The sequence below is a fragment of the Ooceraea biroi genome, chromosome 3, assembly GCF_003672135.1.
Source record: "Ooceraea biroi isolate clonal line C1 chromosome 3, Obir_v5.4, whole genome shotgun sequence".
In the NCBI taxonomy this organism is placed as follows: Eukaryota; Metazoa; Arthropoda; class Insecta; order Hymenoptera; family Formicidae; genus Ooceraea; species Ooceraea biroi.
Genome location: NC_039508.1, coordinates 811115 through 830091, shown reverse-complemented (window position 1 = coordinate 830091; position 18977 = coordinate 811115). Strand labels below are relative to the sequence as shown.

General features: G+C 41.1%; 1 protein-coding gene across 4 annotated transcripts in view; it reads left to right on the top strand.

Moving 5' to 3' along the window:
- The window catches only part of LOC105277421 (protein timeless homolog), a 95855-nt gene that overhangs the window by 73446 nt on the left and 3432 nt on the right, over positions 1 to 18977 (top strand). For 3 of the 4 annotated variants that reach the window (XM_020031047.2, XM_011335774.3, XM_011335775.3), the window contains exons 16-22: positions 12534 to 12611; positions 12689 to 12776; positions 13113 to 13311; positions 13698 to 13935; positions 14309 to 14409; positions 16805 to 16904; positions 18176 to 18310. In XM_020031047.2, the coding sequence (XP_019886606.2) occupies positions 12534 to 12611; positions 12689 to 12776; positions 13113 to 13311; positions 13698 to 13935; positions 14309 to 14409; positions 16805 to 16904; positions 18176 to 18310 (939 nt within the window). The remainder of the gene's footprint in view (positions 1 to 12533; positions 12612 to 12688; positions 12777 to 13112; positions 13312 to 13697; positions 13936 to 14308; positions 14410 to 16804; positions 16905 to 18175; positions 18311 to 18977) is intronic. The other variant, XM_020031046.2, reaches the window with a different exon arrangement.

The window sequence follows — 18977 nt, the reverse complement described above, 5'->3', positions numbered from 1 at the left end:
ACTTTCGCCCCGGCACCGAATTGAAAATGATCTATAATCAAGATGCCTTGTGCAAATACATGCAATTTCATCGTAATCTGTTTGAATATGAAAAGACAGTGTGGATCTAATTAATAATATTGGACAAAATGATGCCAGCAGTATTTCCATGCGTATTATATGTCCTTTCGCGTATTATATTAAAACGCAGAGGATCAAAATGCACATAACGTAATTTATAGTTTAAGATTAATTAAAACTTCTCCGTGAGAAAAAACTTTCCTCGTTCTCCTTTAATGATCTTGTTTCCTTCCTCCCGTTTCTACTTTTTGCAGATTGAGCATGAGTCATTGTCTTCTCAACAGGGACTAGGAACTTCGAAGCTACACAAGAATCTTGTTTTACTCTGACTTTAAATCCTTTCTGCGTGAATTAATGAGTTTGCTCTAATGGCACAGTTTCTATGACGGAATACATTTTTTACTAAAACGGAAAAAAATAGAATAAAGCAAAGTTATGATCTTCTTGAAAGGACGGATTTAATTATGTTCAATTTGAACGTCTCGCGCTTTGAAATAAAATTCCGATACTTGTACACATAAAAAACTTCTCCGTCTCTATGATACCCCTTATAAATCTGTTATAAATGTTCAAACACTGTTCAAACATGATAGAAAATTAGAAAATTAGGTCGAAATTGACAATATGCCACTGTAGACAAAAATCCATCAGCGTGATATTGCCAATTACATCGAGAGCGACGGGACGATACTGTCTAGTTATCGCAAAATGTGATTTATGATGCCATTATACTAAAACGGATCGGTTCACCAAGATCCGCGCGATGTTATCATCATAAAATAGCAATAAAAATTTATCGGCACGTTTTCGCGACGCGATTGAGTCAGAGATTGAGCCGGAATACAAAGTAGAAAAGTGTCGAATGACTTCGGTACATACTGTAGATTATAAATTGATATTCTCTGCTATCTTTTAAAACTATATATATATACATGTATATATATATAAAATAATAATAATCATATGTATTATGTACATTAAATCTTCTTTTAAAACTGAAAATATATTAAACTTGACAGAATATTTATAACGGACGTCTTTTTATATACATAGTTGTCTACAATTTTTACAGTTGACTGAATCGGAACGTAACCGCAGACCATAAAAAATAATGTAACCAAAAACTCCAGCATTTATTAGCGCGAATCGATATTTTGTCACGGAAGCATGACACGCCGATTGTTGCGGTATTTCGCCGATCAATCACAACAATTAATAACAATTCATTTGCAACGTGGCCCACGAAGGCAAAACTCAAATTGACGCAGCTGGAAGTCATGGTCGATTGAATTCTCGGCGTACTTATCGTTTCATTAGTCATGCTGCATGTTTGACGGCTAAAAGCGTCAATAATTAAATGTGTATACCACATGAAACATTGCGTGCGAAATGATGCAAATGCAGGTATGCAGGTAACATACGACGTGGCCGTATTGTGTACCGGAAACGGTTTGTTAATTTAACAAAATGATAAATCATCTCATCGACCTGTTATCGTGCCGCGCCGTAATCATTTCGTTATGCAAACAGATATACTTGTTTTATAAATTACCGAGAATTATTATAAAATTAAAATCCAGTATTATTTAACAGACTCGATACTTGTACCGAGTATCGTCTTAACGACAAGATTATATTCAACATTTAAGAAGAACGCAAGAAAACGATTGCTCGATGCGATTACGAGATTTCACAAATATTTGGGACGCGCCGAGCGGGATGTTCATAAAAGATGCATGGACGTGAATCTGGAGGGTTCAGTGCCCGGAAGCGATGGCAAGTCGTTGAAGTGGCTTTCGGCGATGCCCCGCCTCGCGTTTTCTTTTACAGGTCGTGGGGTAACCGTGTCCTAAAGGCCTGTTAGGAGCCTTTTATCCAAACCGTCTTCCACTCGGGAACGTCTCCTTGATCTACGACGGCGGCCTGAGTAGTTTTATCCATCAGCCATTTGCCGGCATGGTAAACCCCGTTCGACTTGGATTCACCGCGATGGGATCGACGTTATTTGTTCTTGTCTGAGGAACTCGACGAAAACGTACGTTACTCGTAGCTCGGACTTTCTTGGGTGCCCTGTATTCCATCGTGATGTATAACGGTTTCGTTCATGGACCTATCGGCCGTTTCTTCATTATTTATTCGTACGTTCGATTGACTGAGAATATTAAGCGCATTTTGTGTCATCCAACTTTGTCATTATTATATAACTGATAATCGTAATATTTCATTTATTATTCTGGATCGCTCGGAAAGAGAGAAGGGAATCGTCGCAAATAATTTAAATGACCGGCAGGTAACGACTGTTATTAAAGCGACGTAATTAACAATATCACACGCCCAATGCTGGGAAAATGCGTCGGTCACCATAGAAACGCCGCTATTATTTAAACTAATGAGCGGAATAAAACGGGCATTGATATCGTATAAGCGACAATTATGCTTACAGTTATTTTGCGCGTATCGCTCGACGGAATACTACGGTCTCTGATTGTTCAATATAATAAATTGAATGAAATTCTCTCGAATGTCGTTATTAGCCAGTTCTGTCGCCCAGTAAACGTCGCGAATTTTGACAATTTTGTAATTACCGCATGCACTGCAGATGTTGCTCATCCGTACTCATGCATACGTGCATACGTGCGTGTATGACAGATACAAAATGCTCGTAAAGTTTATCTAACATTTCAAGTACGTAACATTCCCGATTTAGTCTACCAAGCGTTGCACGCTGTTTAGGGTGAATTCGGTTGGCGTAAGTATATGGGGTACTCGGAGATCTATGTCGTGTTGGTTAGTAGCTGCCGGGAGCTGGGCACGGATAAGCAGGTAATCTCGTTGTAGTACGTCTTGTATGCGAGTGTGTTCTTTGTCTACCGTGGCTCGTATACCGTGCGGGACGCGATCCCCCTACAAAGCTCGCTTTCTACCTACCACGTTATTACGTTGTTTTATATAAAGGGATGATATTTACGATATCGTAAAATCTTATTATCAAGCTGTTATACCGAATATTATTATAGGCACCCCTTAAACCTCGGTCTCCTCAAAATATCCAGAAAGATGTTGAGTACAGAATTCTTTCCGAGCGAACAGAATCTTGTTTCTCACGAAGTATTATCATTTCGGCCAAACAGTCTCCCTTGCTGGAAATCATCGCTATATACCGCTGCGGGAAAAAGCTCGATAAGCTCTCCGTAGTACGTTCAGTGGAAAATTGTACGCAAATGAATTGCAGCACCTAGATAAATTTAATAATCGTGAAAATTTATGATACGTAATAAATTATCCAAGTTGAACTCTCTTTTACTGGGGGTCACGAGGGATATACCTTATCAAGCTCTTCGCTCATATCCTTCACATCTGGAGCGGGCTAATTTGTAGATTGAATCGCTCGTCATCACCTCGCGAAACGATCCAAATGAGAAAAGCGCATCTTCGGTGATGACGCAACCCTGTGCTGCTGGATGGCCATCTCCCGCGAGTTAGCATTGTAGCTAACAACCCCGGGAGAACGAGGATCCGCGCGGGCACGACGCAATGAAAATTTTCCATTTATGCGGGCGTAGATAAAGCAGGTCCGAAGATAATAAGCAGGCGAACGAGCACGAGCGCGGTGTCGCTGAGCGCATTGTTAGTTAAGCCGAGAGATAGCCGTGATTTAGAACATTGGACATAGAACACGTCGAGAAAGGGCGGGAAAGAGAGACGGGTTGGGGATCACCGCGAGGGTGAAAGAGAGACGAAGGAGCAGACTGGGGTGAAAGGAGAGGTGGCATCGGGGGTCTGGAAGGTGGCACTGCAGGAACAATGCTGAGGCATGTATATCCATGAGCAGACAACCGGGCAACCAACCAGGCGACGCCAACCTACAGCCAGCAATAGCAATGGGCCGTAGGGATACCTCGTAATTGCCGGGCGGTCCTCAAGTGGCAACGACGGCGGTCAATTTCACCCCTTGCCCGTACCCTGGAACCGCGACACCGCAGAGACCCCTTTTACGTTCGGCATACAGTATCAGGATTTGGCGGAGGATTATGCTGGACACGAGAAGCCTCGCCGTAACTCGATAGTCTCTCCAAGTGATCGAGGTTACGCGGCAACTGCTTGTCCATTCTACGTTCCGACGGTTTTCAGACGGAAACTGTTCTCCTGTAGCGGCAGGAGCGCGCTTTATTTGCTGAGCCTACGAGTCTGCCAATCGTACGCTGAATCGAGAAGAATTAAAGATACGCTCATCGCGCGTGATTTATGGCTGCTACTGTTGCACTCGAGGTGAATGCGTTGTAAATCGCAATTCGCTTTGGTGATCGACGAGAACTGTAGTTTCTTCATTGTTCAATTAATGAAACATCCAAGATGAAGCATAGAATGTGATCGATATTTCATGTGCAAGAGAAAAAGTTGCGCAACGCGCTAAATTTGTATTTTCCCTGAGAGATACATTAACTCGACTCATAAAAGCGCGGAAAAAAGAAACTACCCTTGCCAAATGCGGCGCTCTTTATTGTGGCACTTAGATTTGGCCCGGAGTTCATTTCCGTGCACTCACTATAACGGCGGCTATTTCATGTTACTAAAATCATATTATCGGACACCTATTCTTTGGAACGATTCCAGAACTAACTAGGACGAGTGTCGCCGATGAAATTACCTTCGTCAACATAAAACGCCATGCAGGCGTAATCAGTTCTCTCGCTTCCTCCTTTCCTGCTTTGCTTTCGTCTCTTTCCTGCCGCGCGTATGAGACGAATACACTCTGACACCTCTCCGGGGTGTCGATTTATCACGGACCCTGCTTATCCACTCGCTTGCGCTGGAAATGCGTATGCTACAAGAAGTTGCGCGGAAACTCTTTTACGTAGCGTGAAAATTGCGCTATTCTTGATTGCTATGTGTCAACGGTCGTTAGCCATATGTTTGTCGCGGAAATAGTATTATTTCTTATTTCTTATCGTGCGCTATATGACGCGGAAAAGAGGGTGCAGTTGCAGCGCAGTGATCATATCGAATGTACGAGGAATGAAATGAATATTCGCCGACGTTCTCGTAATAAAGGATAACGAGGAGCATTTTTAACAATGCGCGTTCGTGAATGTTTGAGTTCCCGCAAAGTTTTTAATTAACGTGAAAATTGCATGTTTCATTAGCGATCCCGAAAATGTTTTTTGATTCGTAATAGCCCATGAAAGAGATATGTGCAAATTGACAATGGCAAATGGATAATACTTTTTTATTTCATAACTTTTGCGACATATATGTACATGTATATCGCTAGGTGTCGGTTCCGGTATCGAGGGGAAAACATACGTTAATTATTTCCAGCACTTTATTTCCGTCATCCTGCACATATCGCATCGTCCACTTCAAAAAAGTGACGAGCCAAAAGTTATAAAATTCCGGGAAACCAGCATTCGCGATGATCAACACTCATGTTAATGACTTTTTGCAGTTGTTGAAAAACGATGACATGTGTTTGCACTCGTGCCTGTATGTATCACGCTTGTGTCAATTTTGTAACCAAATCACACACGTATGTTCATGTTTGTTACTAATGCTGAAATAATACATAAAATTTCGTTTTTCTTGTTTGCATTACCTTTTGGAGCGCAGTGTGCAGAATGTACGCAGTGCTACCGTGAAACATGTTTTTAACAACGTAACATAAACAGCCAAGTATACACAAGCATGTACCTCATCGACGGCATGTAAGAATCCTCCCGTGAATCTCTTCTTAATAGAGAAAAATGACGCGTCGCAGAAATTAATCTGCCGCCGCGAAACGACCGCAAATCGCTGTTAATACAGTAGTAAACACACAAGAAGTCGTAAAGAGGCTTTCAGGAAATTCCTACGACCAACGGCACGACACGCCATGGTCATTATCGAAATACGGGAAAAGACAAGAGACTAGGTTGCAGGACTTCGCTATCGAGTATTTCTTGGGTATTTATTTCTCTCTCTCTTTCTCTCGTGGGCTTATTTTCCGTCTAGTTCCATGTCTATATCAAGCCGCTGAAATATCTCATTAGTAACTGAAAACTGTCATGCAAATTGTGAAAACCTGACATGCTCTTCTACATGCTGCGCTAATTTTGACGATCTGACTTTAGAATATGTCGCGGTCTCGTTGAACTGCCAACTTTCAATTTACTGTGACATTTTCAGAGCATTTAGAAGAAAAACACATGTATCTATTATAAAAATACGTGTATGTATAAATGAAACAAAAATATATAGATAATAGTAATAATAACTATAAGAATAGTAATAAGTTAAATTAAGCTAATTAATATTAATAAAAGTAACAACTGATTACATATATATGTATAACAAGACATTTTTAATAGGATCAAGTTTCATTGGCGAACATTTCTCTGCTTTAAATCAGCATAAAAAGTATACAATATCAACTTTATATATATCAACTTTATATTATATAAATATATTTTAATTTATAATAAAACAAAGAAAAACTATTCATTAATGATAAGTAATAGATAAAAAATGGTAGTTACATTATTCGAGATATATTTAAAAAATGTTATGGTGATTCGGACGCAAAGGAAACGTAGGAAAGTTGCTGTATAAACGGCATCACTGACGTACCAATTCGGTGTGTGCCGTCTGAGGTTTTAATTCGAGATAAAAGCGAAAGGGGACTTCGCAACGTCGTATGATTACTTAGCGGCTATGTATAGTAGCAGAAACGTCCTCGTTAAAATCACTTGCCGTAATCCCGGGTGCTTTTACTAACGCTTTTCATGTAAAAACATTCGACGATAAAGCGCACCTGCAACAACAGAAATGAAAGTCACGATTCGAAGCGCGAAGCAAATGCAACGTCAGAAAATCGACTTCAGATTGCTTAAAAAGTACAAATGTGAAGCTTCCTTTTAGAATTTCAGTGTCGCCTGTATCACCCTATTTGCGCGAGAATTTTGTTTACTTGTCAGTATAATAAGCATGTTTCTCGTAAAAAGAAAATGAAATAATCAGATTGCAGAATCCCAATATCGGGACATAAAATTTTTTTTATCATCGATTGAGCTAAATAATTCCTTGGAAATACTGACGTTGCGAGAGACAGATGTCAAACACGTTTTCGCTTAGAAATAAGATTAAAATGACAAATTCGATGTCGATTGCAATAACCGACTGAACAAGTCAATTTGAATCAAATAAAATGAACATCAAATAAAATCATTATTTATATCTAATTTCCGCCATTTGATAGTCATAACACTGCACGTTATTCTGGCTGTTAAACCCGTGAAATGATCGATAAACCTAGTGTTTATCCAAACAGTTAAGTCGCTTTAATAATGGATGACCATACGTACCGCTGAAGTACTAATATTACTAGCGCATACACGTTTCGGAGATGTTGAAATAGTACATGTATGAGGTACACTGGCGGTCAGTCCGGTGGAAGGTAGCCAGACGGATCAATATCACATTACTATAAATAATTAATAGGCGGCTCTGCTCTTGTTGTGCGTGCCGGCGTGCCGGCGTGCCTCCTAGCTATCCTAATTTTCCGCCAGGTTTACGAATCAGTAGAATGAGAGCTTGGAGCTGCAATACAAGAATTCCTACAAAAGACAAAAAAATTCATTCCCTAGTTGATTTCCGTGTCTCTCTCCTTCGATACTCATTGCATTACGCTTAAAAGACTTTACGAAGTTTTCCATTTTACATTTAAAATTACATTACATTTGCAAACTACAGTTTCTAAGGCTACTCGAATATCTTTCTGTCTTACAAACTATGTCATAAATAATTGAGATAATTGACAATTAAAAGAAGATTTAGCGAGTGCATTGCACGATGACAAATGGTAGCGCGTAAACGTTCGTGATTTGAAATCCGAGCTCTTGCTAGCGACTTCTCTTTTTCCTCTCCCTTTTTTATTCCTCGCCACGAGAGGAATCGGCCCCTCAAAATGCGCAGGAGATACCGTAGTCTGAAGCCGTGTTTGCGATCTGGTCCGCCATTCCTCCTGTCCAGGAATGGCTTGGCGTACGTCATGCCGCTTCCGGGAGTGCGCCAACGAATCCTAGGGGCACAATAAAATTGCACCTAAACAACGACAGCAGTTGGGAGCAGGGAAGAAAGGAGAAAGAGAACAAGGCATGGAAGGAAAAGAGCGAAAGGCAAAGGAGAAAGGAGAGATCCGAGCTGCATCGTTACAGAAAAAGGCTGGGTCAGGAATGGGGTGGCGGCGCGAGCGGAAGATCGTGAGAGGGTGAGATCCCAGGCCCCGCGAGGACGTGATCGCGGTAACAACAACCGCCGAGAAAGGTGGGCGTTTCGAGCGATCCGGTTTGAATAAGTAGTTACCGGCCTAATAGTAGTGCCGGACTGTGACGATCGTTGAATACCGAAATTTCGAGCGAGCACTGTGTCGAACCATGAGCAGATTGAGTCGAAGGAGCAGACGGATTCGGGAGGGTTGCTGGGGATCTGCGCGGGTGTGGGTTCGGTTTAGGTCTACGGCATCAAACCGCTATAAACACCTCACAGGCTGCTGCCTCCCCTTTGACTGATTTCTTGTTGCTATCTCGTATGCGGCCGTTAGACGCAAAGCGGATTTCCTCCCCTTTGACCCGGTCATTGGCCTCTTCAATCGTTAGTTTTTCCGTGCCTCGGCACGTATGGCGAAGTAACCGTCGTAATGGACAATACACATATACATACATCTCGCAGATGTGTGTATATGTGTTCCTGGTCCATAAGAGAACTACCATCAGGGCGATCTTGCTGTTGCTGGATTTTTCGTTCGCAGAGAACATGATATTTTATTTGGAGAATCGTGCAATTTTCATGACTCTGCATACCTAACTTAATCGAGATTTATCAGTGACGGGTTTACGAGTGCGCAGTACATTTACGACGATCGCTGGAGGAAGGGTGCTTTACGCAAAAATCGTGTCTTCCGGAGGAATAAAGTTAAAAATTTCCACCTTACGGAATACATGGAGAACCAATTATCACTCTGCATTAATATTTAATGGAAATTAAATATTAATAACTTCAAATGCATTTTTTCTCGCGGGAACAAGATGTTTGCTCTCTCTCTCTCTCTCTCTCTCTCTCTCTCTCTCTCTCCTTCTGTCGTTCTTTTGCTGTGCTCCTTTTTCAACTATCGTCACAATTTTTTCTGCCTCAGCGATCTAAGCGCGGCGAGTACGACGAAACAAGTGAACGTGATGCAGGATAAGACCGAGGAAATGTCAGCATCCTTCCTTTTCCCTTTTCTCGAAATCACGGAAAAATGAACGCTGTCCGTGGATATTCCCTCGTTCAAAAATATCAGTGGATTTCCGTGCGAGAGAGAAACGAGATGCGGGTTATCAAGGTTACAATTTCCGCGATTTTCACGCCACCGTAAATCCTTGGGACGTGAAATCTCTTCACAATGATGAATTCGTCGTGAACCGGTGATACATTGAAATGGCAGCCCTTTGTCAGATTCAGGTTTAACTTACTCCGCGTGAATTGATCCATTCCAGTAGGTTACGAGTCCTATCAAACTGCAAGTAAGCACGGTTTACGAGACTGGTTTGCGCGCCTTTTAAATTTGAAACTTCCGTTCTATCGAGGAAGTTAGTTTACGCCCATCGTTGCAAAACTTTACCTTTTAATTTTCCATTCCGGTCTACTATCAACTTTGTACTTTTCATGAGGAAAGTCATTACTATTAATAAAGCGGATAAGAGAAATATAAGAGAGAAATAGAGAGAGAGAGAGAGAGAGAGAGATCATGGTTTCACTTTGCGGTTGAATATTATGCAAAAGTAATAATGCTGCAAGGAAGGTAGTAATTGTGATATCAAGTATTATTAGAATGAGAATGTGATCTCTTCTTAGTGGCATTCAATTTTCGATCGTCCCAGGATGGAGACGCTTATCGTTCACTGGCGGTCTCGCAAAAATCGCTCACAGGTACGGACTTTAATTCCGTCGGAGACTGCCTTTTTTAAATGCAATACGTAATATAAATAAAAAGAAAATCCTCCAACACACCGCGACGGTACTCCTATAGACGACGGTTATTATCTCTTCACAAATTACATCGAGGTAGCGTAGCGGGGCTTTTGGTCTCAGCCTTGATAAACCCATCCACTCCTATCCTCCGCCATGCCCTTCCTATCCTTGTCTCCTCCTATACCTCGTCCCTATTATTTTCAACCGCCCAACTTCTGATATACCACCTGCAACCCCATTTACCCAGCTACTCTATGTACGTTAGACAACACTTATTACCTAGGTAATACAATCGCATAATGTGCCCTCCCCTCCGTCTTCGCGCCCGCGATAATGCCTAATTTAATGGCAAGGAGCAGCGTCGCAATCTCGAGTCTAACAAGAGATTGCTATCCGGATGTTACGCGCCGTCGATCAAATTAATTTACAATCATGATTATGGACCTATCGCCTGTCCGAGCATGTCTTCGTTTCCACGAGCGCGAATTTATATCAGATTACATATTTCAAGGACTCGAGTATTCGAGCCCGCATTGAAATTTTCAATGGCCGATGCCCGTTGCGAGCCTGTTTCGAATTAAGTAATCTAATATCTCATTCTATATTCCGTAGAGAAACTTGATTAATCATTATTTTTCGGCTTTTTAAAGTTTTTTATTAAATTGAAATTTAACAATAACAATCATCCCTCTCTCCGCGCGACGCTTGTTATTTTAATTATACGGTATTAGTTTGTACGGCGTCTATTTATCTCGATGTAATGAAAATGTTTGACGTGAAAACTCGATAGCGGGGTAACTAACGAGGAAAGTTTGGCAACCTGAAAATTCGAAAAACTTAAAACTCTGCACAAATACAGAATAATTTAACTACAGCGTGCAACTATTTTTCGTTACGGTTAAAAAAAACCAGTTGCAGGGCAAAGGAAAAATCGACTGCAAATTGGTCAGCGAATTCGCCCGTCGAAACTATTCACGTATTGTGGAATTACCCTCTATATTTCGAAACAAAACTGAAATATGACTCTTTTCTTACTTTTCGCGAACAATAATAACAAATAACACAAGTAATAACAAATGATTGATTAATTTACTGAACGTGTAAGAGGACTCTGTGATATGCGTGTTTATATGTGCTTTACGCGTGAAACAAGAATTGAAATGTGAATTTAACGAGCTCGTGTGACCGTGCCACGTGCTGCTCTACCGATCTGCTTTTCAGGGTGCGCGCATACGCACACGTACGCACCCACGTAGAATATATTGTGCGTGGGAATGTATCCTGGAGAAATTCCGAGAGCGATCGATACTTGAACACAATGAGCTGCTGCAAGCATGGACAAAACTCCTTCGCTGTGTGAGAACCGATAACTCTCGCGTTAACGATTCTTCCGGAGGTATTTGGAGATGCCTGATTTCTATAACTACGAAACGAGTCACTTTCCTTTCCTCTCCGTTGAACCGAATTATGTTTAAGAAGTCCTGAGACAACTTTCTTCTTCTCACGAAGCGACACAAGAAGTGAATCGATAAATACTTTTACGCAGCCAGAGGTTTTCCTTAGTACAACAGTTTCACGACAAATCTTGCAAAAGAGAAAAATTGAGAAGAAAAAGTTTCTTTACGGAAAAAACAGTTGTGTGTAAGAATAATATGATAGAAGAAACATTTTATTAAAACTGTAGCCTACGAACGTTAATAAATGTACAGTGTCAAATGAACGATAGATCTGCCTTAACATTCTTCCGTAAGAATTTTCATCCATTGTGAAATGTACTGTATAGCCGTTCAGAAGCGGGAAAATTTCTGTAAGAACTAAAGAAAAGTCCGTCAAGGAATTTGTCGAAAGACTGCAATCGTACTAGATACTCTCCACGCTGGCAAAGCAAAAGTTTCTTTTTAACGCTTTTAATACATCAACGGATGAAGCATTTAAAAATCCGAGATAAAAATACCGCGGGTCGGGCGAGCGCTTTATTTTATCTCGAATTACTGTTTCGAGTTGAGCAGACCGCGGAGAAGAGACAATTAAAACTTTAAGCTGAAATAGCACCACCGTCACCGTCACTTGGGCAAACTGAATTCTTCGGACGGTAGAAAGCTTTCTTTAGTTGGAGCAACAACTCGCTCGGGGAAAACTTCTCGCGATGATTCAAAATGCTTCACCGATGTACTTTTAACGGGTACTTATGTATTCCGTTTTACATATCAAAATCACTACTTCTCTTAGATCTCGCATGTAGTAAAAATATGAATGTTTCAACTTGAAAAAGTAGATCATCCGTCGATTAATAATAAAGCAATTCAATTTAACGTGTAACGTTTTCTCGTTCTATATAAAACGTACAGCTCTTGTTTTACATCGAAAACCTAATAAGAATTTTTTTAAACCAATGGCATATATTCTTTAAACGTGTCATATAATATTTTTGTCATATGACACATTATTCTGTGTCATTTATAACTTTATTTTATTTTACTTATTTTTAGTAGTGGAGGATGAGCTCCCCAATCAACAAGCATTAAATACGGACGGCGATGTCGAGAATTCTAAAAGTCATGAAGCAGGTAGATATTAAATCTTTCAATGCGATTTTGACGTTTAGCTTACTTATGTAGCGTATACATAATGGTCTCTTTAATAGATGAGGAGGAAGACGAGGATGATGAGGAAGAAGAACAGGGAACTGTTTTCCAGGAGACCGATTTTAAATTGGATGAATTTTTACAAAGGTACGATATGAATAGAGCGATAATACGAGGTGTTCCAAACCTTTTCATCATTGGATTGAGGCAATCTTTTGTCGTATTTCTTTTTGACGACTTGCTTTCAAATATTAATTATTTTAATACATACCTATGCTTTAAAGTAAGATTTTATTAAGATTCGCTTAAAATCAAACGGAAGCTAAGAAGCTTTTATTATCCGTTTGCATATCTGACAATGAGACTTTTGACGTGATTTGTTAAGCAGAAGTCCCAATTAGTCACAGGATCAAGACACTTTCTCTATATACAATAGAATATAAGGAGGCAATGCCTTTGTTAAATGCGCCGTCTCATTCGAAGGTTCGCCAACGTGAAGGTCATTAAAGCTGCGGCACTGTTACTGCAACAATTCGAGAATAATACGGCGGAGGTAAATCACTACGTAGTCAAAATGCTGCATCGAATTGCCTGGGATTGCAAAATGCCCGGCATGATATTCCAGGCGTCCATATTTCGAACTTTTCAAAAAATTCTCGAATCAAAGGATCCTGTACATAAGGTAATGTAAATTGCAGAACGAAATTACGTGATTAATTACGATTACGATATATATATTGTATTAACTCATTTCTTTACGAAAAATCATCAACATCATATACTTTATAACCGTCGACGTCATATGCTTGCACATCTAATGTTGCTTAATCTAATACGCTTCTTGATCGGATATTTAACTCTTCTTAACAATGCAACGCTATCGGCCTTTGCACATAAAAGCATAGATAAGACCTTACTGTTTCTCGCTCAACGATAAAAATCCCTCCCTGTCCTTTCTTATGCCACGCGATAAATTCCACCGCCGCGCTTTTATTGCATCCTTGTATCGAGCTTAATGGCCCACGGAAGTGGACTCGTCGAGCAGCGAAAAATCGATTCATTCTTTAGGAGCTCGAAAAGTTCGCAGTCTTCATAATCCGCCGTTTCACCGAAGTCGCTCAGAAGAACCGGAAGTCGTACATGGAGCTGCTCTTTTGGAAGACCTCCCGTGACGCGATAGAAATCGTGGATGGCTACAACGCGGAAACGGGTAACAAGAAAGTTTCGCGGGCGGTCTGGACGGAGGTGGAGGAAGACGAGCTGCGAACCCTCTTTATGGAGCATCAGACTAACAAATACCCGCAAGGTAAACTCTTTTACATCGTTCATCTCTCGTGGCAGAATCTCCCATGCCTGTATCGTTGGATTCGACAGATTAGTGCCGCTCAGTGCGAGAAAACGCTCTGCTTTATACGCAGAGTGTATAGCTTTATGTATGGTATAACGCACGAGACAAAGATACGAGAAACACAAGCGGACGTTTGATATATATATATTTCCAGTATTTTGTTATCAATCTGTAAATCAATAACAAAATTTATCACTCGAGTATCTTGAATATCTGAAAATATTTGAAAAATATGGATGAATGGAAAAAATTGCCCAGACATATGTAGTGCTACATTACTTGTTATTGCGTTGTATGTTGCCATAATTGCAACGTCGTTGCAAATTCATAGACTTGATCGACTGGTTGTTGGAGCATATCATCAACGAGAACAGAACGCGACGCAGCATCATCAAGAAGCTCAAGGAGATGTGCCTGATCGTCAATTCTAAGGTCAGTTACACTTTTGATTTTTTGGACCAAGATAATCGAACGATCTTGAATTTATTCCGATGGTAATTTTTTCTACGCACCTTAAGCTGTCAGATTTCTTCGTAAAAGTGACGAAACAACCCGAAAAAAGATTTCCGTTTTCGCGCCAATGCTGAAAAAAGAACATATCGGTCCATACATTGCACCCCCGACCGGCAATTCCCGTTGTGCCTCGCCTGACAAGATCGATGATTTACGAGGATCTCAGAAGGGCGGGAAAGAGGAAGGGAGGAGGGTAGGACCCTCCACTCAGCCTCGAGAATAAGTTTCTAGACTGCCTCCGCTGACGGGGTGAGCATATGCAAAAAATGGAGCCGGGAATTGCTACAGGAACTGTAAATTCTCGGGAGACAATACCTACGGGGTGAGTTCACCCCATCCCCCTTTAACCGTTTCTCTTTCTGCCCACTTTCTGCTCCTATGCTTGCGTCGTAGCGAGGTTGCCGCCGACGTGAGCTGCGTGTTCTTCGTAGCAGTCGGCAGTTTCTTTCCCCGAGCATGGAAATATCTGTGCGTCTCTCCCTCGTCAACTTGCGGCCCTAAAACCGACGCCTCCTTGAGACACGAAAAGCTATCGTTTTGTTTGCCTTCTGCCCTACGACATACGTATAAACATTTACATCGCCCCTCAGGGTACGGAGAAAACGCGGAGGGAACGTGACTCGGGTGCTGCCGTTGTATTATATTTGTTAAACTGTAAATGTGCGTGTTACAAGCGGGCGTTCTATAACTTTTGCTCGAACGGAGCGAGCACGGATTAAAAGGTAGATGTGCAATGTAGCATTTAATCCTTGCGAAATCTCACGATGCAAATTAGAGGAATTTATGTCGCAACAGGATCATGATCTCAGATATGTCTGTGTTTAATTAATTCTTGGAATTAAAGCTACGTTATTCCGTTTTGTAAATTGTTAACGTTAAAACGTTAGCTTAAATCTTTAAGGAGTAATATTAATGCTGCTAAGTTCGGAAGCGCTCCTCTGTCCGTTATAGCTGGCTGTAGCCTGGTAAAAATACACGGTGCAATACGGTGATAAAGCATGGGAATGGGTTAATCAAGCTTCTTATTGCGGCAGAAGAGTTACTAACTAGTTACCGGCTTATTTAAAACTTGAAATTAATTGAGTTTGTAGGGAAGCTCCTAACAAGAGGGAGAAAAAAAACGAAGCGTGGCCGAGGATAAGCGATGCACAATACACAATACCGGGATCTTATTCCGCTGCGCTTTTTGCAGAGGAAACGCGTCGTAAGAGATTCAGCAAAAAATTTCGTTCTCTTGAAAGACGTCAGCGGTTTTGACGCCAGCACCTGCCGGTAATTACTTTAAAACAAAACGCTGACTAGCGCTGTCTGCTATTTTTATTCAAAGTACACATCCCTCAGTTGTTTACTAAAATTACATCGTGTTTGAGCCCGACGTAAGTAATTATTTCGTTTAAAAAACCGGCGCGCGGAATATGATTAATCCTTTGATAATGGCCGGCGTTGTTAGCCGGTCGCGAGACCGCGGAGGGAAAAAAAAGAAAATTATTCGTTTCTCCTCCCTCGACCGGATCTTAATTTGCTATTAATCATAAGCGTGCAGCCACCGGCGAGGAGGGTGGCTACGTCGGCGGAAACGTTTCCTCCGACGTATTATCGATTCCTTCGCGAGGTCTTCCGGGAGGGAAGGCTTAGTCGCGGAAGCGTTTCATTTAAATAATTTCATGCGTGAGTACGTTTCGTCTCTCCGAGAACGGAGAGACCAGTCGAAGCGCGCAAACTACGGCCGAGTGTTCATTTGACATTCATTTAGTGGAAGTCGCGCGATATTGCTCCGGCGGCCATTTAAGGGCGGTCATAGGAGCCTCGTTTCGTCGAGGGTAGAACGTAATCGCTGGAAAACGAGCAATCCCGAGCTTCCTCCTTTTTTTTAAATACGCCTACTGTCTTAGAAACTGGCTTTTCAGAAATTACGCGGGATGCTTTGTTCTCATAAATCCTGGAGATTACGCGCGCACAAAATATTACAGTTTCCGAGAAAATGATAGAAAATAGATAGCTGGACGCTAATCTATATATGTAGAGATACTGCATCAGTGTATTATTAATATATCAGTATTATTAATTATTAAATATTTCCGGTTATGAGTTAATGTTAAATGCAAATGTATAGTTGCTACATTTTGTATAAGGTAACTCGTGCTAACGTAATTGACTTTTATCGGTGCTGTTGTAAATTTTCTTGATGAATGTACGATAAACATAATCATGTTTGCGGCAGTTTTTTTAGTAAATTTAAAATATCCGCCAAGTTTTTTCATCATGAACAATGCTCGCGGTACGACACATTTTCTTAAATCTCGCAATTAATTAGGGTGTGCGAGCTGAGGTACAAAAGAGGTTGCCTAAGGAATGGTCTGAGGAAGAAATCGCCCAGCTTACGGAACTTTGGACACAGCTCAAAGACGATGACGGTAATTTTAAAAATTTATTCTCGCTCTTTCTCTCCTACTCTTCTTCCATTTTTCTCTCTTATTAGAAATATGCGACTTCCTAATCTTTTTTAAACTTCTTTTTTTTAAATATGAATTTGCTCAGTTGATTGTCTTCGGCGCTTCCTTCATTTTGTGTGCGTTCGTGTTTTAATTCTTAATGTCTTTAAATTATTATGAAAATTAATTGCAATATTAATTATGGATAAATGAAACAAACAGTGAAGTGTACAACAGTGCGATGGCAGTAATACAAATTTCATGAGATTTTGGCGGCACTGCAGTATATATGTATATATATATAACTGTCATTTTGTAATTTACTATATAATTTATCCAGAAATTATGTACGCGCGAAAAGTGGCCTTAACCCAATTCTCGATATAAATTTCCTTGATAGAAATTCGCTGTAAATTTCAGTATTAATTCTAGTCGGTTCGCGCGTTCCGAAACTGTTGAAATATTTCGCGAATGCCCGTGCGAGAATTCGTTAACACCGGAACGATTCCTAGGATTTAATTAAGCTCCGAACATCGGATACGCTTGGCTGCTTGTAGTAATAATTTCGAATCCGTCGGGACGAACGAAGAATAATATCCCCCTTGACAGAGACGTTTTCAGAGAAGTCTTGTAAAACTTGTTTCATTTTCATACGAATTCGCCGCTCTCCATAACTTTTAATCTCCGAAGTCGCTTCCACGCCGAAAGTAATTCTCAGATGTCCGCGAAATGTCAAGGGCATTTTTCTTCGCCTTTCTCTCCAAAATCGCCGCAGGGTGCTTTGTTGCAGCGTGTTTTAATTTTTACTCCGTGATTGTTAACCCTATAACGACAAACGACCGAAGACAAAGGGCATCCCGCAACAAGTCATGCGGGAGACGATTTCGTGAAATTAAATTTATGCCTTAACAGATTCTCGAACAATTCAGGATTAATATCAGCGTTACGTCTTTACGTGTAAAGCGTATTCCATACTCTCTCTCGAGAAGTCAAGTCAAGTCGTAGGTAAGCCCGTAAAGAGCGCTATCCAATTGACGTATAAATACATTTCGTCCGCGAGGGGAAACTTGCGAGTCTCTTCGTGAGCATTAATTGATTCTAAGTTGAAATCCCTTTGAAATCTCCGACAATCTCGTCTCGACTTTGCCTGCGCCCGATTCTCTCACGAGGCCTTCTTCCGTCCATGATTCGCGCTGTGCCGCTTTTCAACGACGCCATAAAAATCGAAACTACACTACGTCTCTCCCCGACAGATCCCGTGGATTTGATTTTCACCGGTCTTAGAATAAAACGACCGAAACCGAAGATCAAGGAGAAGCTTTTGGAATTAGGATTGGCGCGGGATCGCAAGGAGCTGCGCAAAAAGCGAGCCGGAAAAAGCAACCAGGGTGAGTATACCTATTCGTTCTTCCTCCCTCATCACGATCCGGTCTGGAGGACCCCTTGTTCCGGCCAATCCCATCCCATTCCATTCGCATCTGTCTTTCTTACTATCCTCCGATTCCGCGACTATTCCCATTCGATCAGTCTTCTAGTAACGCGATTGCCGGCGACTGCATAGAGCGACTCGCTTTCAACGAAGAGAGCGGAGCTACGCGAGCTAGATAGAACAAATGGGTGGGAGCGAGAAGGAGCAAAGATCAATTTGTACAGGATTCTTCTCGCTCCCCTATCCCGGTTTCTTACGGACCGCGAAGAGAAAAAAAACCTTTCGTCGATATTACCAAGGAGACAAGTCTGCTCGTATGTTTGCAAGATCGTTTCTGTTTTCCTCCTCTCGATTCCTCGAAGATAGTGCAAACGCGACTCTGTGAGAATTTTTGCTGCTATACGCGGATTATTCTGGTCTCTGATTCCGGAGCTCGTGAAAACACGTCGTCATTAGATCGTACGAGTGCTAGTTTACTGTATCGCAAAATGAATCGAGCTAGAGTAGAGTATTGATTTCAAGATGGAATGTTTTACCTGCGAATAAGAAAAATGTTAATTTATCAATCTAAATACGTCAGAGAGATATGCACGATCTAAAGAATCATGTTTTGCATTTAATACAAA